The sequence below is a fragment of the Pomacea canaliculata genome, linkage group LG7 (assembly GCF_003073045.1).
Source record: "Pomacea canaliculata isolate SZHN2017 linkage group LG7, ASM307304v1, whole genome shotgun sequence".
NCBI classification, from domain to species: domain Eukaryota; kingdom Metazoa; phylum Mollusca; class Gastropoda; order Architaenioglossa; family Ampullariidae; genus Pomacea; species Pomacea canaliculata.
The window spans coordinates 6,656,450-6,679,475 of record NC_037596.1 but is presented as its reverse complement, the minus strand read 5'-3'; the positions used below and the strand labels follow the sequence as shown (position 1 = coordinate 6,679,475).

The 23,026-nt window shown below is 37.2% G+C and overlaps 1 protein-coding gene across 4 annotated transcripts; it reads left to right on the top strand.

Annotated features, from left to right (window-relative positions):
• The first annotated feature begins 3,180 nt into the window (after nucleotides 1-3,180).
• Nucleotides 3,181-22,550, top strand: LOC112568541. Of its 4 annotated transcripts, XM_025245863.1 has the most exons (8): nucleotides 3,181-3,267; nucleotides 4,047-4,641; nucleotides 8,945-12,012; nucleotides 14,097-14,300; nucleotides 18,352-18,729; nucleotides 19,191-19,301; nucleotides 20,002-20,014; nucleotides 20,449-22,550. In XM_025245863.1, the coding sequence occupies exons 3-8, from the start codon at nucleotides 11,943-11,945 to the stop codon at nucleotides 20,480-20,482; spliced, it is 810 nt and encodes a 269-aa protein (XP_025101648.1). In that variant the 5' UTR covers nucleotides 3,181-3,267; nucleotides 4,047-4,641; nucleotides 8,945-11,942; the 3' UTR covers nucleotides 20,483-22,550. The 4 variants fall into 4 exon arrangements, with proteins under 4 accessions (XP_025101648.1, XP_025101651.1, XP_025101649.1 ...); XM_025245865.1 differs by lacking the exons at nucleotides 3,181-3,267; nucleotides 4,047-4,641; nucleotides 8,945-12,012 and adding exons at nucleotides 15,136-15,219; nucleotides 17,182-17,243 and having other exon boundaries at nucleotides 12,020-14,300; XM_025245866.1 differs by lacking the exons at nucleotides 3,181-3,267; nucleotides 14,097-14,300 and having other exon boundaries at nucleotides 4,506-4,641; nucleotides 8,945-9,047.
• Nucleotides 22,551-23,026: the final 476 nt, after the last annotated feature.

The window sequence follows — 23,026 nt, the reverse complement described above, 5'->3', positions numbered from 1 at the left end:
AATATTCTTGATATATATATATACAGAGAGAGGAGAGATTAGTAAAGCACACGGATTTGCTAAATATCTTTCTCCCGCGATTTTTCTCTTCTCCAACTGTAATTTTATTCTCAACTTTTGATTAACCGCTTTATCTTCTTCAATACAGCGATCAGTTACGTGGCATCAGTGTAGTAAAATAGGGAAGCTCTTGGATTTGATATACTTTTACTCCCTTTTCCTGACTTTTTGTGCCTCACAGCACACTCTTCTCTTTGCTGTGTCACTTGTTAATCTCTCCTCTCTCTTTTTTCTTTCGGTAATAAAGTATGCTCAACACAATCTTCTTGACAGCTTAACGTTTCATTAGTTTGCAGTTTAGTAAGTTGTATGTTTCTTGGATACTATTTATTTAATAAACGATCATATCATTATCCAGATGAAAATCGTGGGAGAAGCTTTTTGCTTAATTTACTAGTTTGTCGATTTACTAGCTTCAAACGGCTTCTGAGTTCCATATATAAACACCATTTACACCTACAGTGCTGTCATATTTATGCACAAAAAGTAAAATAAAATAACAAACAAAATATTCAGACTGATAAATATAAAATAAAATTACAGACAGGCAAAAAATGATTACAAAAAGGCTACTGGGGCTGTTCACATCGTTTAAGTTCTTTTTCAACGTGTTTTTTTTCTGAAAGCTTAGGTTTAGTAAAAATTATATTAGTGCCTTTTAAGGATACAGCATTCTCTAGTCTGGCCAGCATAATTAAACTTAACACATCTTAAAAAATAAACATGACGATCACATAAGATCATCTATGATTATTTTATTTGACAAAAATTCCATACAAAAAAAAAAAAGCATCTCTGAACAACTGAACACAACCTTGTTTACTCCCAGTACAGTGTAGCCTCCCTTTGCCCACCATGGTAATGTAGGGGACGTAACTCGTCATGCTTTCTGTATATGCACAGTATTGGCAAGGGCTGTCGCATTCTTAACGAGCAAATAAATATTCAAGTGTATCAAAAAATTTAAATATCTTCACAACTATTTTTGTGATGTAATGTTGTTATAATATCAGTAAAATATAGCACAGCTGACGGTTGAGAAAGTGTATGTCTAGTATGTAACAAATCAAATGTTTATTAACAAAATATCTAAGGATATGTAGCCAAAAAAAAAAAAGGACCCGCGTTTTTCAAAATGCTTCAGTATTGTGCCATCTTCATTTCCACGATGTGTCAAAAGACCATTTAGGTGAGGACAAATAGAAAGGTTACTATTAGTTGCACTTATTGTGAATTATTTCTCTATGGTTTCGCTATTCTCCACAAGGGATTTTGTCTGGACATCTGCGCGTTCGTTATACTATAGCAACTAATAAAAACACATCAATCAATCTTTACTATTACCTAAGATACCTGATTTTAAACACAGTCCTGAAAGAAAATTCCTTTCCCTAGTTGGAGATCAAACATAAAAGTGATAAAGATTCTGTTCCGGAACAACACTGCTTTCACTGATGACTACTCGAATGATACTCTTAACTTCAGTCACTGGGGACTAATCTTCCACAATCCAAATATATATCTTCCACAAACACACACAATTTTAAACCATAGAAACAATCAAAGAAACAAAACACCACCTCTACTCGGGAACAGATGTTATTTAACAATATGACACTGTCTCCGGGTACGTGTGACCTGACCTTATAACGCTGTATAAACGCTGCCTCTTGTGGTCAAACGTTGTTCAAACTGGAGCTGCCTCAGCTTTCCTGGGCAGAATACTCCAGGATACCCATAAACTCTAAACAACTCACTAAACAAAACAAACAAGTATTTAATGGCGTCTGCCAGGCCCAAATGCTCAAGGCCCATCTCCCGGCCCCATAAACTGCGCCTATTGAAAGACACAACAACAACAAAAAGACAAATTACTAACACTCATCTGTATATTTAAAAGAATAGATGGAAAATTCAACATACTAAAAAATTCGAAATACTCAAGAAGAATGAACATCACACCTTTCTAGTCAGACGTAACCTCCCCCTCCCACCCTACAAGCAATGTCCCTCCACTTGCCATGTCTACTTGGGAAGTGAAGCGCTGGCCAGACAATTAAAAAATTCCCCTTTTCTTTCGCACTTTCTAAATATAAAACCATGTAAGTCATGCACCAGGTTTGGTTCCGCCACCCCCTGTTTACCCTCATGTAACCTCTGTGACAAAGACACAGAAAATATTTTGAAACAGTTTGAGTAAGACTGCGACATTCGGCCAGTGAAGAAGCAAAGCGGCGATCTCAGAGGACTGGTGCCACCGAGAGACACAGGCATGCTGGGACGAGACTCAAGTCCACGTACCCGTAAAAACCGAAGTCGTCGTAACGAGCGATAGAATAATCGTCTTAGTAAAACCGATCAACAAAGCCACTCGTCCCCCGTTTCGGGTTGTTTTGTCAAGATTTTTATACCTTCTAGATAAAGGAATAAAGAAAAAAAAACCCTTCATGAATGGCCTTGAAGTGTCGGCGTTATTTACTGTAGCTGACGATCGGCCTGAGGGTAGATATCAGGTTGGCGGACGCTCTAGTTTTATGACTAGTCTTTTAGTTCATTGCAAAAATGCACGTGCACTGCGCACACACGCACACACAGCTTTATTACATTCCTGCGTATCAAGGAGACACACACACGCAGGCATGCGCTCAAGCACACATACACACACATTACAAAACACAAGTACTTTATTTACAGAAAACACAGGTGAAAACAAATCACCATGTGTTAAAGATAGTTTGACCCAGCAATGCCATTAAATAGTTATGTTTTCTGTTTATACACGTAGAATGATTTATAATACTACTGCACATACTGAAAAATATTATCATATTCAATGAACTATTAGTAACCTTTATCAGAAAAAAAAAACAATCGGAAAACAATGAAAGAGATAAAACAAACACATCATGTGTAAGACACAAGGACTAAAGGACATACTGTTAATTGTAGAAGTGGGCAGAGAGAAGAAGCGACAGTTTAATCAAGTGCATGTGTATACTGTGTTGTGTTATCGAGCTCAGGTAAGTAGAGATACCGGTGTGACAGGTACATGTGCTGAGGACAGCCGACAGTCAAGAGGGTTGTTAATATAGATAATTTTATATCTCCCATGATGACTTGCGGGGGACCTCAGCAGGTCTAGGCTTGTTGTTCACTAAAAGTCGCGAAGTGGGCTGTCATAGTGTTCTAGGCTGTGGAGGTGAACAGGTGAGAAACAGTGTGGTGAGCTGTATGAGAACATAAATTTATCTGAGAAAGGTGGTAAGTAAACACAATTATACATATGTTACACCCATGGTTCTGAATATTGGATATTTCACTTTTCTCTCTTACTTTATCACTTGTAATAAAAGCACGAAATATTTTAAATACAATAATTGACAGAACATTATCTTCAGCTCATTAGTGATTATCTTGTAATTAACTCAAATTTACTTTTTACTAAGCAATACTTAAAACAAGTTAAAACAATTATATCGTATTAACAAATCAAAGAGAAAAAAAACTTATTTGGTCAGTTATTATGCTTTCAAACTTTATTAGCTTTTACAAAAATGTACTTCTGCAAACAATCGAGAGGTTATGATATTGTTCAAACAAAAGAATGGCCTCCGTATGTGTGTGTGCGTGCGCGCGCATGTGTGAGGGAGAGAGAGAGTTTGTGTGGGAGGAGAGGGAGTTCCGGGCGTGTATGTGTCAGTTTGTGTGCCTGTGTGTGTGTGTGAGAGAGAGAACAAAAATAATGCCACCAAAGGTCTCTCGATGGTTGGCCGAGTGCATATTTTTTTAAACACGTCATGACAGTTTAGCTCATAGCTGTGAGTGACTTGGCAAGAAGTCAGACTTGCTTTTGTATAGGCCATGCCTCCGTATTCATAAACTTTAATTCAGGAAACTGTTTGTATGTACTTACCATTTACTGCATTGGTATTTAGCAACTTTTTACTTGCCAGTTGCAGAGTACTATGTAATGAGGTTTTTTTCAGAGAGGAAAGGTGTTCAGTGCCCGAGAGGGAGGAAGAGCTGATATGTCGCAATGGGCAGATTTGTTACAACACCGGACTGTGCTAAACTATATCAAAGTGTACAGCAGACTTCCTGAACCACACTGATCCAGCAAGTGACATGTTTATGTGTGGATCGTCAAATACCTGTAGATAATTGACACGTATATCGTAATTCTACCCTGTCACTCACTTATTTAATGGCACCGGTCGGGTGACAAAAGTTCTCTATGTTTGTAAGCGCGCACACGCACGCTTTAGTATTTGTAGATATATATATATACACAGAAGGCTTTGAATTGCTAACTGGTTTGCAAAATGTCATTTAAAAAACATTCTTACTTCCTGGAAAGATTGTGCCTATATTTAAATCAGCAATGCTTACTTAATATTGAGAGGGGCAAGGAAGGGAGGAGAGCCATTGAGACTCACACGTAAGATCAGGTAGCCTGGAAAGGACACTCAAATGATGAGATAGAAAACTAGGTTGTGATTGTCTGATGAAAAGTGACGATGTTAGTGCAGCACGGAGCTCTGTCAGCCTTTGCACCTTGGTTGTCACGAAGTCCTTCGCACGGTGAGTAGTCATCTCTTACCTGCTTTGCTGTGATACAAGTTTAGCTGCGGGCTCTGTTTAAAACATCCTTTGCCCCATCCCCTCGTCTTGTGCACGATTCAGACCTACAAAGACATTTTCAGGAAATAAAATAGACGAAAATATGATTTTGTTATTCGCATACCCTTTCAAATTAGAAGACTGATATATATATATTGATTTCACTACGCCGGATACGTAACTTTTGCCTCTCTGAACATAATCAACAGTTGAAAAAGTAAAAAAAAAAAAAAAAAAAAAAAAAAAATACAGATCCAAAAGCAGAATTTCATTAATTTGATATGCAGCATTTAAATGTTTAATTTTTTTCCCTACGTTTTGAGTTGATTTTGTGTCTTTAAAGTTGACTGCAAAAGATATATTACCAAAAGGGATAAATTTTTATCTATTTTGTGGAAGGATATAAATTCCTTTCAAATAACACACACATGAAGTCTCCAGGGAAAAATGTTTTCGGCATTTTGGGGCCCTAGTACGCAACAGTTAAAAAAGTTCTAGATGAATGATTGCCCAGTAGCTGTCAGCCAAGCGTTTCCTACTTAACCATTTATCCATCTAACTAGAAAACAGCGGCGTGTTATGCACCTGATACCCATTTTCTTCTGTCGGTGTGTCCTTACAAGTAATCGGTGCAGTTAATGCTACAATACATTTAATCGGATCTGGTCCAGAGCATTTCGAAAAAAAAATATCTTTACAACTGCACCTACAATGATTTAACAATAGCCGTCTGTTGAAGACTGCACCACATCTGTCACTTGTCATTACTATCGCCAAATAAAAGCTTTAACCTTGTAATCTAAAACCATGTCATAAAGTATTCAATAGAAGTAATATACGTATTATAACACCGATAAATAAATACCTATTTATTTGAAGGCGCAAGATCAAAAGGAGAACATCTTAAGAAACCTCAGCAGGGTTTCTAATTATAAGTAATATAATACATTAAATTAATAATGTAATTTGTAAAGCGTATTTCCCCACACAGGGACGAGCTCGATGCGTTTCACAAGAGACATGGGGCAGTGGGAAAGGAGGCCTGGTAATGTAATTACAACCGAGTACAAACAAGAACAATATACACGAACACGAACCGGTTAGCAATACAAGGACATGAAGGAATGAAGAAATAGGAGTGTGCGGGAGAAAAGACAAAATGATGAATGAGTTATAGTTGGTGTTTCGAAAGAAATACGTTTAAAGATTGGAAGCATGTAGCAATTCCGCAGCTATTCCAAGTACTTGAGCCGCAGAAGGACAAGGAGGGTCGTTAACACTCGCTCACTGTTTTAATTACCTCACAGAATAACCTGCGTTCCGTCATTGCCTTCAAACCATTTTCAATGGAAGGCAAGAGGTAAAGTTCGGCCAGAGTGTTATGAAGATCCATTATTACCGCTTATTTGTGCCAAAATGTAAACCTTTCAGTGAATATAATCCAGGACGAACAGCTAGAGTGACAAGACAAGAGTAGCATGATCTTTTATGACTTCGCGTGAGGATTGAGCGTGTTATAAAAACGTGACACGGTAGGTGTGTGCATCTGTGTGTTGTTGACACTGCATAACAGTCATTACACGCACGAGGATCTAACTGTTAATGTTCAATGGAATCGTTCCTTTCTCAGGTCTATTTGCTGAAGACAAATAGAAATCACGTGACTCATCAATGTAGCTGTATTTTATTTATGTGAGGAAGAATGTTACCACAGCTGGTGATTGACTTGGCCAGAAGTCAGACGAGCTTTTTTGTAGGCCGTGCCTCCGTAATCCCAAATCTTGATTAGGGAAACTGTTTGTGTGTACATGCCATTTGCCAAAGTGTACAGCAGGCTTCCGGAAACTCACCTATCTAGCACTAAATCTGTCACTTGCCATTAGTATCTCCGAATAAAAGCTATAACCTTAAAACATTCATTACAATTGAAGTTCATATTTCATGTTATAATTAGAAATCCTACTGAGGTACACTTTGATCAAAATATTCTTTTTTTCTAATCTTGTGCCTGTAAACGGGGTTTATCTTTATTATTGTTATAATGTTGACACTACTGAACTAGAAATACTTTATGACAACATGCTTGGTTTTAGATTACCATTACAACTTAGGGTCACTAAGTTTTATTCACCTACATTCAAGATACGTCAGCCATATTGGAAGTGGAAAAAAAACCCTTATGAATTCACAGTGAATTTCAAGTAAACAAGTCCTCGAGAGTGTTTTCCCGTGACTAGAATGGGTGGCAGAGACCTTGGACTAAAGGAGTTTTGCGCACCTGGGTTACCGTAAAAAAACGATGAGACTCGTTATGATTGTTTATTAGAGTTTCCAAACGGGAACAGACAGGAAAATCAGACACTTCGGAAAGTTAGTTCATTATCGTGCAGTAGTTCAAATTCTACTTGTATGCTTTGTCTTAAACATTAACTAAATACTGGAAAAGCCAACATTTAACTTTAAAGCGGGAACTGAAGGCTGACGTGTTTTCAAGATTTCGACTTCTTCTCACACGACTCACTTAATTCTTGAATAAATCGACATTCCAGTGGCTTGAAATATGAGTTACCGCTTGAGGAGAACAGTCAATATGGACGTCGTGTGTGAGAGTATTTGTATGAATGCTTGTGTGTGTGTGTGTGCCTACTTTTAGTTCATGTTACAAGAGTTGGCGATATGTATTTTTTTCCTATAATTATATTGTTGTTCTTATGGCTACATTTTTATAACTAATGTAAGTTAAAATTCACAACACATGAGCTGCAAGGAAACCACTGGGGTGTAAAATGAGTCAGTAAGCTTTATTTCACGTGAACTTGTATCGCATGTGTATACACTTGCTTGTACTTTAGTTAGGAAAGTGCATTAATGATTTACTATGTTAAGGTGACCAGACGTCCCGCTTTTGCCGGGACAGTCCCGATTTTGACCTCGTGTCCCGCCTGAATATCGGGCGGGACGCCCAATGTCCCGCTTTCTGGCTTTCTGGCAAGTCCATCAAATGTCCCGATTGTCTTTAAAAATCACTTTTTTCGGCGTTTTTTGACGGTGACGACACCATCATCGGCACGTGTCCCGCTTTCGCCCCAGAAACGTCTGGTCACCTTAGACGTGTATGATGTCTGTGGTGATGACAGCAGACGTGTATGATGTCTGTGGGGATGACAGCAGACGTCCATGATGTCTGTGGTGATGACAGCAGACGTGTATGATGTCTGTGGTGATGACAGCAGACGTCCATGATGTCTGTGGTGATGATCGACGTTCTGTAGAAATGTAGTTCATGGAATAAGCTTTGCTGCCGAGATCTTTCAGGCAAACGAAAGGCTATATAGTGTGTTTGTAGATCAGTGCAGTGTGCGTGTGTGCGTGCGTGTGTGTGTGTGAGAGAGAGAAATGGGATGAATCAAAAGTTACATAATTACGGACATGTATATCTCTGGACTGTTGGCTGTTTTCCTAGACCAACTGGGTCTGTCGCGGTCGCAGTTTAATATCCAGAGCCGCAATAAAATTGTGAAAGTCAAGAACAGACCTTACAATAAATTTGTTACTCAACTACTTTCTATTTCTTTCTTTTTTGGCAAATATCCTCCGGTCTCCACTTCCACGATTTAGAACCTGAAAACACAACAGACCATAGAGCTCGCATCGTCTGCTCACGAACTTGTATTACATAGTATTCTTGTATACACATCCATGGTCTGCTCGTTTCCTTGATGAAAGTGAATTTGTGCTGCGGCCTGTAGTTCTTGTACTGTGTGGCCTGTAGTTCTAGTTCTTGTACTGTGTGGCCTGTAGACTGTAGTTCTAGTTCTGGTGCTGTGGCCTGTAGTTCTACATATAAGGTGACCAGACGTCCCGCTTTTGACCTCGTGTCCCGCCTGCTAATCGGGCTGGACGCCCAATGTCCCGCTTTCTGGCTTTCTGGCAAGTCCATCAAATGTTCCGGTTGTTTTTAAAAATCACTTTTTTCGGCGTTCTGTGACGGTGACGACACCATCATCGGCACGTGTCCCGCTTTCGCCCTCGAAACGTCTGGTCACCTTAACTATGTACATCACATTAATATGGTTTGAGCCTGTAGTTTATGTGCCTAATGAAACATTTTCTTATTTCTTAGTATTCTTTTTGTTTTCCCCTTTTCTTCTTCTCCTTTCATTCTTTCTTTATTTCTCTTACTCGACCAACCAAATAAATAACTCAAATATCAAATAACTCTGTTCGCAGAAAGCAAATCACAACATAAACATTTCTGTTTCAGAAAAAGCAATAGGAGCTGACTGATTTGTTCACCCTTGCAGCCTACAGCTAGCCATTGTACAGACCGCGTGTAATGTATATATGTACCCAAGTCATTATCGAAGGTTTGTCACCACAAGGACGAAAGCACTCACATCTTCACACATACCAGTCTACTTTTTTTTGTAACCTTTTATAGCCCTCCACGCCTTACTGCTTTTGTTGACGAGCATACAGAGAAACACGACCTGCGTGGGAAAGACTCAACAGGAATGTGGTGGAGAGAAAGGTGATCGTTACAAAACCAAAACAAAAAAGTCCTCAGCTGGTTTTAGAGGTCTAGATAAATATATAATTTATTTTAAATGATTTGGCTAAGTTCAGCACAAGATAGTTTTCCAATAATTATAAAACACTTGTAAGCATATTACGAGTCGGTTCCAAGACAGATTTGGCAGGTATCCAAATCTGGGAGGTAGCAGAATAGTTGTCAGTAAAGTAAGCAGATAGGGGTATGGGTCTGGACAATAGCCTTCATACACTTGTTCTCATTACTATATACAATAACTTTTTATTTTGACTTAAATAACATCCTTGATTTGAAAACGAACGGTAGAGGTCAGTTAAAGTGTAGAAGAAAAAATCTACAGGTAACGCCTCCTGATTTAAAATTTTTCACCTTTGAATGACTAGTGCTCAACAGCTAAAATAACGAGATAGGAGTGGTACGATCGCTTTTCTAGGAATTCACCTGCGGGTTGAGCGTGTTTTAAAAAGGTTACACGGTAGGTGTGTACATTTGCCAGGTCTTGTTGACAGACATGCAAGATTCTCCGTCGCTTTTCAAATGTGGGGAGGCTTTCTGGTGACCCCTTGCAATCCAGGAACTATATTTCATTATATAGCCAAACTTTCTCATTCAATAGCGTTCTGCTAAAGACATGAAGCTGGAGGGAGGCGCAAACATGCGATAGCTCTGTAGTTCATTGGTGTGTATATACAAATAGAATTAAGTAAATATATATGCAGTCAAAAACCAGTGCTTACTCAGTGGATGAGCCAGAAACTCTGAACCATGAAGATGTCTAGTAAGTAACAGTTCTTCCAAGTATTAGTTTTTTTAAATTCGTTAGCATTAAATATTAAGTAGTTTCTTTCAGGTTTGTTTACTAAAGATTAACACATATGTGACGTAAATATGTGTCTGACTTTTTTTTTTCTTTTTGTAGGGGAGAATATTACTGCATTCAGCAGGGCAGCTTATTTCATACAACACAACATTCTGCATTTATACTTTTACGTCTTTACAGGATGCTTCATTGATTCACCAGATGACTGTATCACCCCAGCCCAGACATCTTATCAAGTTAATGAACGCTCACCATTACAGATAAAATAGTTTCTGAAGAATGGCCTTCAATTCTTTTTTTTTCCAGCAACTCACCAGGTCAACTATTAAGTCTGATCAATAAATCTCTGCTTATATATTTATATAAAAACTATGAATGTTCTCCACAGCTATTACCAACTATTATACCCCCTTTAACTCTTGTGTTTGTCGATGTAACCCCTCCCTCTAGCAAACTGTGTTTAAAAAAATAATAAATCATTTAAAAGCTAAAAACATAACTTCCAAGAACAGTACACTTTAACACATTTTAAAAAAATAAGTTTTAGAAAAAGTGTCATTTTTCACTGGTGACATTAGAATGTCTAGTCACATATCCTATCGGGGGCCCGAGTCAGGACCACGTTAGGTCGACAATACACGTAGCACAGGACATAGCCATAAGTGACTGTAATATGTCATGTGAAACACGTCAGTAAGCGCAGTTTAGTGCCTAGCGACACCTTTCAGAGATAGTTTTAGTGATGAGAGCGAGTGAAATGCTCGTACTTCTTCCGGTTACACAAGTCCGCGGTTGTACTGCGTGTGAGAGTTCAAGGTCATGCGTATGAATACATGGATCAAAATTTTGTAAAGAGCTGATGTAGTTGACGCTACCGGTAATTTTCGGACAAACATGAATTTCGGCCTTGATTCTGATGCTAAACAAGTAAAATGTAACGAGTTTATACATTTTCTGAATTTATAGTAAAGCCGTTTCAGCCACTCTGTCAGTTTTCGCATGGCTTCTCTGCAAATATGACCCCGTTAAAAAAAAAAACCCTAGTATGTAATGTACGAGCTTCTTGTATACATTTCAAAGAGATCCGGCACGATGCGTTTCACATGCGATACACAATTTAAGGGCGTCACTCAGCTGGCGGACGAACAAGCCTCGTGCATGCCATTGAAGTACTCAGAGCTCTCGGTATTTGCGCTGTTTTCTCGACAGTATGGACAAGAAAGAAACTTCGGCTGTACCACAACCGGTGTCGTGTAGGTAAAGTCTATACGAAGCAAAAAGAAATGCAATCGACAGTACTGACCCACACTAACTGCCAAAACACCTATTATCCATCGACCACGACGACTTGCCGTGCACCACAATATTGTGGAGCACCTTGTTTTTGCTAAAAGCACCTTCACGATGAAAGAATTGAAAGCATGTAAACGCTGTCCTCCATGCATAGTGACGTCACGCAACGGGTCTATAGCAATATCTTTTGTTAAAAGTCATGTGAATACAAAATAAGATGCACCAACATTTACCTTCTCAAACGAGTTGTGCACTCTTTATTTAACCGACAATCTTTGCTACAATTTTACAACACTTCTCACAGGTTAAGGAATAAAATTAGAGAATCGACACTATTGTTACAATCAGTGCAGATACAACTCTCTTCGTCACGAACTTTATATGACGAATCAATCCGCACAACAAAATTCGACAAGAAATTATTTATCATTATATCATTCAGCATCAATCAAATTTTTTTTAAATACATTGATTTTGTGAAATTCTATCAAAGTAGACTATTCAAACACTTTTTATTACTTTAGTGGAATTGTTATGTTTAAATATTATGTGTCTGTTCGAGCATATGCAGCCATCTTGCACACATTTTCCGCGTGAATGATGCCTTCTGAAAACTTAGTGACTCAGCTTGGATCTGTGGCACTCATTTATTATATCTTACCTTCAGGTTGGTCTCTTGATTTTAAGATTATAACACACTTGCTATTTTATATACAAAATAGATGTTAGAAATAATGACGACACGAAAATAATACAATATTTTTATCATTTCTTATCCGCATTGCAAGTCAATTTAAATCATCACAGTATGTTTCAAGTTCCTTACTTCCATTAAAAACTCTTAGACTATAGCTGTGCGAATATTACCTGGCCATGAACAGAAAACAACACATTTACATCAAGCTGTATGGACCTTCAAAAGCTCTGTAGACGACTGCCAGTTTTATCGCAAGAGCTGATGACCTCCAAGTAAAACCAAAAAAATAACTAAAATCAAAAGTCTTTTATTTAAAGTTTTAATGACAGTATGATAAAAATGACACATCAGCAATTTCTGGGCCATAACTACTATTTGCCTTACTCCCCTCTGAATATGTACTTGGGCAGAGAATGGAAAATAATGACTTTAAGAAAAAACAAATTGCTAACAGCTATGTAGCCGCAATAATTTTGCTAATAAAAGTGCTTGAATGAGTAATGCTACCTCCACATAGTTTTATTAAAACTGTAGGTCTTTGGGATGGGCTTCTGTATGCCAGGGGACCTTTCACCTTTTTACAACACCTTATAACAAGTGCTTCCACAGTGAAGCATGCATTTAATTTGCTCTCATGTTTCATCTTATAGTTGTATCATTCGTCTTCAAATCAGGCCACCCTATCTTGAATGTATCAGGTATTGTTTAGCTACTCATCACAAACCTTGTCCATGAGACATAGTGTTTAGTATTTTTTAAAAACCCACAAAAGTATATCTTTTTACACAGGAAAGCAGCCAAGACACACATATGAATATAAAGAGTCACAGTAATGTTTGATGAAGGTATAGTGTTTGACAGGATGTTGAGTAGGTGAGGATCTGAATGCTATATGATTGTATTTTTACATGTGTTTTTGTGTGTGATTGATGCTTTTTTGAAGGGTACAGCCAATGTGAGGCTACAGCTTTTCACCAACTGTTCAATATGTCTTTTGTCTTACACTCACATATAGACATCCCTCACCCCCCCACCCACCACACACACATTTTAGATGCACATACCCTCAGGTATATGCGGATACAAATATATCAAATTACACTTATAGACTTGCATTGTAAACACACACATGCATACACAAGTATCAAATGACACACATAGCTTACACTACAAACACATTAAGACATAGACCTATGCATACACACGCATTCACTGACATTATGTTATGTTGAGTTATGGGGGAAGTTCTTTGGAGTCTATTTATGGATAAGATAGAATGTGTAAATGTAGGCTTGGTAGTTACTGTCAAGGGAGAGCATCATGAGATCCTACTCTTTATTCCTCAGGTAGATGGATCTTACCTCATCTTGTCAATTAAAAATGCTACCAGTTTTTGTTTATTTTTTAACTTCATATGTATTCAATAGTACCAACTCTTGCTGCTGAAATGTTATCAAAGCTTATTTTGTAATACACCGATGAAACATTGCAAAAGGTTAAGGCATATAATGTGAAACATTATAATTATTTATGGCTTAAGAGAAAAAAGAATTATGTTTTACTACTAACAAGTATTAACAGCTCTCTCTCTTCCGCTCATAGACATTCTCACTTAATGCTTTTCAATTAATGTGTTTGTGTGAAAAGTGCTTGAAACTTCTGGGATCTAAAAACTGCTGTAGCATCCTGTTTCTGTTCCCATTCATTTTAGTAGATATTTATATTAAAGGTTAGGAAAAAAAGAACTGCTTTATTTAAAGGAATCTTAAAAGTATAAACTAATTTAAGTGCTTTAAATCAAAAAAAGATTTTCGACCTGTTGATAGAGATAAGTTGAGAGTGTGAGAATTACTTCTGGCACACAACCCTAAACACAGAACACATAAGAGTTACTATGTCCATATCAGCTACTCTTGTGTATGGTGCATGCAGCAGTATTTATATTCACAATTAATTTTTATTAGTTTGATAAATATATGCAATTGTTATTGATTGCATGTATTTACTTGGTGCTTTTTTGTATATTTTATGTTTTGTCTTCTTCTCATTGACAGCACTGTATTCTATGCGGTTAGTCCATCCACCCTGCATCCCCTTTCACCCCACACTTTGTAGCACAAGCGGCGCAAGACAGACTGCAACAGCAGGTGACATAATACCCAAACTGTCCAGTACAAATAGTGGGCGAAAATCAGTACTCACACCTGTTTTCCGGGCCGTGAACTGGTTTTGCTTGCTATGGCAGCAAAATTTTAAGAGTAAGTTAACCTTAAGTACCTCATTGCCGCAAGGCACATGGTCCGCTGAAATAGCGTCTCGTGTCAATCGACCTCTTTCTCCACCCCAGGGAGTTAGGTGCTAGAGTTGGATAGGCTAGATGAGTAGGTTAGAATAGACGTTGTAGCTGTATCTTTAAATTATGTAAATAAATCTATGTCTTTGAATCTATTTACCTGTGTGAGCGTATCAGTGCCAATGAATGCTAGTGTGTGGTACCTGTGTCCTTGTGTAAATGAGGTTAAAAGAGCATCACTATTGCGAGAGAGATTTGTGTTGTCCATGTAGCTGTGACACAGCAGCAGAGAAAGAACATACATGAAGATTCGGCGGAATTGATGCACCAACAGAAGAGACACTTTAGTCTGAAAAAGTAAAGCAGGGTCTTTTGTGGACTCCAAGGTTGGCTGAGTGCGGGTGGGTAATGGATAGGAATTTTAAAAAAAGAACACAACGTGAGGTAAAGGTTAGAAGGCGCACCGACTAACGAAAGCTAGAGAGAATTTTTTGTGGAAAATTCTCCTTGGGAACTTCCATCCTCTTTCCTGGAACACCAAATAGGAATGGACTGATTTGGCACTAAGCTAAGGTAAGGTGTTCCCCTTTTAGCGAGGGTCGGTCAGTTCTGCTACAAATTTATGGTGCTGGGACCCGGATACTTTTCAATCGAGAATGTCAGCCCTGGCCTTTTCTGTGTTCGCTGGACAGCGGGCTGCTGTGTCATATTCTTTTAGAGGCAGTAGCATTTCCTTCACGCACACTGTGTGTTTATTATGTTGTTAACAGCTGCTTTGTGAGCGCTGGTGTTTGCGTTAGGTGTGTTCATAGGTATCCTTGGGAACGTCCATCCACTTCCGTGGAACACCAAAGAGGAACGGACTGATATGGCACTAAGTTAAGGTAAGGTGTTGGCCTTTTAGCGAGGGTCAGTCAGTCCAGCTACAATACTAATGACTCATCAGCAATTTCTGGGCCATAAGTACTAATTGCTTTATTCCCCTCTGAATATGTACTTTCAAATATGTGAGCTGTAACTGGAAAATAATGACTTTCAGAGAAAAACAAATTACTAACAGCTACATAGTCACAATAATTTTGCTAATAAAAAGTGCTTAAATGAGTAATGCTACCTCCACATAGTTTTATTAAAACTGTAGGTCTTTGGGATGGGCTTCTGTATGCCAGGGGACCTTTCACCTTTTTACAACACCTTATAACAAGTGCTTCCACAGTGAAGCATGCATTTAATTTGCTCTCATGTTTCATCTTATAGTTGTATCATTCGTCTTCAAATCAGGCCACCCTATCTTGAATGTATCAGGTATTGTTTAGCTACTCATCACAAACCTTGTCCATGAGACATAGTGTTTAGTATTTTTTAAAAACCCACAAAAGTATATCTTTTTACACAGGTAGGCAGCCGAGACACACATATGAATATAAAGAGTCACAGTAATGTTTGATGAAGGTATAGTGTTTGACAGGATGTTGAGTAGGTGAGGATCTGAATGCTATATGATTGTATTTTATGCATGCATTTTTGTGTGTCATTGAAAGATGAAATATAATTATTAGTTTGGACTTTGCTTTCTTGACGGGTACAACCAATAGGAAGCAACAGCTCCCAACTATTCAATATGTCTATTATCTCACACTCACATACAGACATCTCTCACCCCCAGGCCCACTCACACACCTTACATGCACACATACCCTCATGCATATGCACATATATAAATATCAAATTACACTTATAGACTTGCATAGTAAACACACAATGCACACATTAGTATCAAATGACACACATAGACTTACACAACAAACACAAACAGACATAGACCTATGCACTCTCATATACACATACTTGCAGAATTTTATGTTGAGTCATGGAGAAGTTCTTTTCAGTCTAATTATGGATAAGATAGACTGGTTAGTTACAGTAGGCTAGGTAGTTACCACCAGTGATCCGCGGACATAAGTCAGGTGGTCCGCGGCTGACAGTCGTCATATGTCAGCAAAGTGATGTTTAAGGTGATGCATTCCTCGCATTAACATTTTAATTATAAAGAACGCCTCGTATAGTTTTATGTCAACATATTACTATAATACTGTCTCAAAAGGACATTTGTTTTGAATTGTAATGAAACAAATGCGGCAATTTAAATTAGAAATTCATAGTACAGAGTGATTTTTAGGCCTTGGTGGTCCGCCATATTTTTTACTTAAGTAAAGTGGTCCGCAGTCTGAAATACTTTGAGAACCACTGCACTAGGTAGTTACATCTAGTCAATCAAAAATGTTACCAGTTTTTATTTATTTTATAAATTCATTTGTATTCAGTAGTGCCAACTCTTGCTGCTGAAATGTTATCAAAGCGTATTGTTTATCACACTGATGAAACACTGCAAAGGTTAAGGCATATTATGTGAAACATTAAAATTATGCATGCCTTAAGAAAGAAAAGAATTATGTGGTACTACTAACAAGTAACGACAGCTCTCTCTCACACTCTTCCACTCATAAACATTCTCACCTAATGCTTTTCAATTAATGTGTTTGTGTGAAAAGTGCTTGAAACTTCTGGGATCTAAAAACTGCTCTAGCATTCAGTTTCTGTTCCTTTTCATTTTAGTAGAAATTTATATTAAAGAAAATAACTGCTTTATTTATACGAGTCTTAAAAATATTTGACTGTGTAAACTAACTTAAGTGCTTTAGATGAAAAAAAGATTTTCGACCTGTTGATAGAGATAAATTCACAATTTCTTTTCATTAGTTTGGTAAATATGCAGTTATTAGTGAGTGCATGTATTAATTGGTGCTTCTTTGTATCTTCTGTATTTGTCTTCTACTCGTTTTCAGCACTGTGGTCTATTCTTCCATCCTTCGTATGCTGTCCATGGTGTCCATGTCTCATTCCTGTTGTAAGCTCTAATAGCATGCCCCTTTATTTATTATTATGATGATTTGACATATCCTTATCCCAGTTCAATAACATACAGCCGCTTTTGCAGAATCTGTATATTTCTTGATCTTCTTTCCATGTGCATGTTCGATATCATACAGGGAGAAAGTAGATACTCCTATGACTGTAGAGTGTAGAAGTCTTATTCAAAAAGTGATTTTGATTTCTAATATTCAGTCCTCAGTTAATGTTGTGCAAAAGCATACGCAAAACGATAGTGCACATCAGATACTAGATATTCAGCAGACATTTAATTTTCTAGAATAACCGCATTTGTAAGTTAATAGCTTTTAAATAAATGATCAGTCAAGTTGTTATACAAAACAAGCAAACAAGAAATCAAGGGAATCTAGATTGTCTCCCTTTAATTGTGAGTATTTTATCCAAAGAAAGCTGAAGATTGGTGGTTTGATCTTGCAAAATCTAGGATGAAAAATTCAGACTGACCATCTATGAATATATGGAATATATGTGGATAATAGCAGAAAATTATTTGGTGTGTTGTTTTTAATTGATTCATGGATGGACTTCTTTTTTTGAGTTAGGGGTTGATATGTGGTTAAAATATTTCTTTATTTTCTATGTTAAATACTTTTTATTTCCCCAGCATTATTTGTGTGAAAATAGCTGCTTGCTAGTGTAGTGGTTAAAACACTTCCTTATCACCACTGCAGTGAGCAGCTCAAGGTTCCGATCTTGTGTCGGGATACTCTCTGTACTTGACACCTTTATGAGGGCTGGGCACTGGGGGTTTTCTCCGGGTACTCGGGCTTCCTCCCATCTCCTTGCACCATAGTGTGAAATCTCCTAGAGTTGGAGGCACTTTCCTACTAAATAAACCAGCCAACCAACCTATGTGAAAATATGTCATTTGAGATAAAATTAAATGTTTAGACGCAAAAGTCATGTATATAAATACTATTGTCATTTTTAGAGTGTACCAATGCTAGTTTAAGTATTTACTCTAATATTTATGATGTGATGAAGTTTTCCTATTTGTAAGTGGTAGTGTGATGAAGGAAAACTACTTTTCATTTTTTTAAAGTTGTAATTATGTTATGTTGCAGTGTTGCTAATTGGAGTAGACTTTAGCTGTCCTCCATATTTCACAGATGGAGAAAATCTTGTCAGTTGCAAGATCAACAGAACAGCTATCATACAGGCGGAGTGCGAAGCCGTGCAAAAGTATGTGACATTTGAGCGGACAGGGATCGCCATATGCCGTACGCCAAGCCTTAATTCCTCAAACTGTTCCCCTGTCATGAAGCCTGTCACCAATTCGTGTTGGTGTAATGGAACAGATGGGGAGATCTTTGACTACAAGTTTGCTTACCTGGCCAGTCCAAGCCGTGATGCAGGTGTTCAGCTTGAATGCAAGGTTTGCTTTGACCCAGGCAAGGATCTGATTAGGAAATCCAGTGAAAGCTGCAAAAATATAAGTTTCGGTTAGTGTTTCTGTATTCTATGATGTTTTAAATCGTTTAGATTGCTACTGTTATACTATTTTTAAAATTAGCCTTTCCCTCCAAAATATGTTTTCATCCATTTGAGGCAAGAGAGAAAAAGTACCTTTTAATTCAAGACAAGTATAAGTGTAAGTCAAAGTGCCCAGCAATAGTGTTTACTTGACGGCTATAATGACCACTGTTTATGAAAATGGACAGGGCAGGGAGGAGATTTTTAGTTAGCAAATATACTTCACTGAGTGGGTGTGGGGTGATGGCTAGAGGCAGAATCTTAAGGCAGTAATATCTTTTCGAAGGTTGGACATAATCCCTTTGTTCCCAGCAGTTATTTAGCTTGTCTCATGAATCATCCATATGCCAAACCCTGGTTACTGCTAGTGATCATTCAATATATAGGGTTCTTTGGTTCCTATATTTATATATATGTTGTTTGTTGACAGCTAACACAGCTTCAGATGTCCACACGATTACCCCTATAATTGTTGGTGCCTGTGTTGGAACATTATTACTGGTGCTGGTTTCAGTTATTGTCATATTTTTATTCCGTAAATGTACGTTTTAAATTTTCAAGTTCTTAAAATATTTTTATGTAAAGTGTTTGAAGGAGAGACCTAGCATGTCTACATGCTAGATGCATGTTTACAACTATAATAATATCACGAGTGTTATCGTTAGATACAATTTCTTCTATATGTTTTATAATTTACAAGATGATGTAGTCGTTGCACTGTGTTAGTTATTTAGAGACAGTGTCAGGTTGATAATGCAATGGTTTCTTGTAGAAGAATTAATAGAAATTTGAATTGCTACGTATGTTAAGTTCTGTGTATGCTGCGTTTAGGCTAAAGTTAGTGTAAGTTAATATAGAACTAAGCAGATAGTCCTGAGATAACAGTAGAGATATAATTTTATAACATACATACATGTTAATAAGTCTTTAGGTACTGCACAGAGAACATTTGTTTGAAATTTTTTTCCCCCAATCTTGATCTGTTTGATTAATAAAGTGCAGAAGTGAGTCAAACACAGCTTCAAATTTTACTGCTTTCAAAATAAGATAGTAATTTCTTTCCCCTGTAAAGTTTAACCTTTCAGATGTTGTCCTATTTTGTCATTGTCTGACAACAATGTTGGGGACTAGATTTAAATGTACATCCAAGGTGACTTGTAGCTCATCTTTGAAAATTTTTGCTTTAATTATTGTTTGCTTTCAAAAATACTTGCTTATGTCTTATTACTTTTCTGTTTCAGATCACCATAACAGGTAAATATTTTGTCTTCGATTTTGTTTTTGTTTTTGTTTTTTGTTTTGTTTTGTGTTTTTGGTTTGTTTTTTTTGTTGTTGTTGTTGTTTCTGTCCCTTCTGCCATCTTGAGAAAACTTCATTTCCAACAACTGTAGTACTCTACGTTTTCGGCTATGACTTGTAACTCGAAAGAAAAAAGCTACACATGTATCGTCTAACAGCAGTGGTTGAAACAGAAGGTTAAAGGCTGCGAGGAAAGAATGACAAATATACGTGGTTTTGGTTTTGGTATCCTTTACCTTTTGTGTTCATGTAAGTCATTCTGTCGCTCATTGCTGGTATGCAGTTTGTGGTTACAGTCACCTTTTTCTGTAAATAATAATTTTCTTTGTAATATTAAGACACATTTTTGAAAATTCTTAAAAATAAACAATTTTTTGATTTAATTTCAGGCTGTGCGGGTATGCTAATCCACAGGAGACATGAAATGAGGGACTTTTTTCGGCCTACACCAGCAATTTTCAAACTAATAAGAACTAGTATCTTCATGTTCTAAAAAATTGCATATTTTGTGCTCTCTGTGAGTGCCTGCATACTCGCAGATGTACAAAAATCATTCCACATTTGTAAGAAAGCTTCTCGATGATGCAGAATGTACAAAAATGCTGGTCGGTAAATATCACACAAAAAGCACAATATGGCATGGCCTCTTTGTCTATGACGAGTTTCATTTTCTCAGCTTGTCTGGTGGACATGTTATACTTGGTGCGATCTGTCAAACTGACAACCTTAGGGGTAGGTGGGGGGTGAGGTGGTAAGGACAGAGAAATTACTATCTTTTACAGGTGATACACACGGCTGCCAGTGCCACATACGTATGTAGTACAAGGTCTTGTAATATCCGCTGATGCAAGAAAATGGTTCATCTGATACGACACTCAAGAAATGGAGAGTATGGGCACTTTATCAATATCAATTTAAACTGGCAGTATAACAAAGTTATGTACAAAGAAAGAATCTGGCCCTTAATGAATCAGTGACAAGCAGAACGCCATGTAACAAGATGGATATATATATATGTAATGTACATTGAGACAAAAAAATTGTCAAAGATCATTTTCCAGTATAATTTTTTGTGGATGTATTGTGTAAACACATGATTTTTCTGGTTTAATGTTTGCTCTGCATAATCTTATGTGGATCGCATCTCAATATTAGAGGCCTACCATTCCGTCTCTTGGAAGTAGGTAAAGCCATCTTCTTTTTCCAATCTTGAAGAGGCGAACATTATATTTTGTGGATCTACAAGTGAACTTGGGCAAATGTTGCCAAAGCTCAGGAGTACCTATAAGCTGATACAATATAAAAGCTTTTGATATTGTGTGGAAAGAATGAATTCTTTGGATATGCCTCAAATACTAAATAGCTACTATGCTTACTGATTTATTTTCGGTATTTTTTTACCGTTATTTTTAGTTACATTTTGTCAGTTTTATTACGAAAGCTTAGCGATGTGGTTTGTTTATCAAATACTTTTGCATTTTTGGTTCTAGTCATTCGTTTAAATGAACGCAGCTATATACAAGAAAAAAAAGAGTTATATACGGAGTACAAGAAAGACTTTTAGTCGAGTACATATAAACAGTTGTATATATATATATGAGCATTGGTGGGAAATATGATAAAGCACCATCGTAGCTTAGGACCTCTTCATCGTGAAGGAAAGGATTTTCTTATCGATCTGCCTAAATGGTAAGTAAAGATATAGGCTGGACATCAGTATTACTTAAGAATGAATTTGGAAACCTTTACACTCATAATTTCTAGTTGCAACAGAACTGCGTATTTTTATTAACGCCGTTATGACTTTTTACTTTATGCCTTATATATTGCATTTTACACGTTTAATAAATGAGTCAGTTTGCTCTTTTTTTGGCGAAACAAAAGTGGAAACATAAAGAAAATGTAATTTTTGTGTGTGTGTGAATGAAAAGCATACTTTAAAGCACGTTTTTAGGAAGTTTACTATATGTATTTGTTTATGTAAAAGAATACAGTTTTGCATTGTATGGTGATGTACGATAAGCTTTATTTCAAACGTAAACTCTGCGTCAGTCTTTAACTCATCTGTATTCTAGCTCAATTGTTTACTTTCTAGCTAAGCATTAGTAAGGTAAAAAAAAAAAAAATCTGGTATTGTAAAATCCTCAATAATGTGTTTAAGTAAGGAGATACTGACCTTAATGTCATATACTTGACCTTTTGTGCATATCCACTTCTGAAGTCTTAGAGAGGAAGTGCATAATCAGATTTCTTTTAAACAGCATTTCACAATGGAGAATTTTGTTTTGGTCCTGATGGCAATGTGCATAATTCCATACAGCAAATCGTCTCTAGACATTTTATACATACCACTTGACTTTCATTGCTAATGAGATCGTTACTTTTTTGACAAGAGAACTTGTATGTAACCGGGCTGTGGTTTACATTACTACTTCATTTTTATTTTGAGTTTTATCGTGCACTTTTAAGCTAATAAACTTATCTGGATGAATGTTTTTTTTCTCGTTTTGTTGGATGTGATCTATTCTGTGTAACAGCGAGGGGAGCGGATAGCCTTGTGACTAGAAGAACGGCGTCCGAACCTGCACGTGCTCATACTCACAGGTTCAATACGCATTGTACCTCTACCAGTTGATACAGACGTGAAATGGGTACCTGTTTTTATAGGGTTGGAGAAGTCAATGCTGCGAGGGCGCGGAGATGAACGCCGCCACCCAAAAGGAAGTCGCGAAAAAAGTGAGGTCTCGTAACACCCTGCTTTCCAACGACCGTAAGCTTGGGACTACTCTAACATTCTTATCTCTTCTTCAGTTATTCATAGACATCAAGGTGAACACATCTAAAAACTCATTATTTCAACAACTATAAAAAATAATCAAGTAACTAAATAATGCGGATACAGAAATACTACAGCTAATAAAAAGGATGGATCTCAGTGTGCTCTACCACAGTGCAGCTGGAGATATA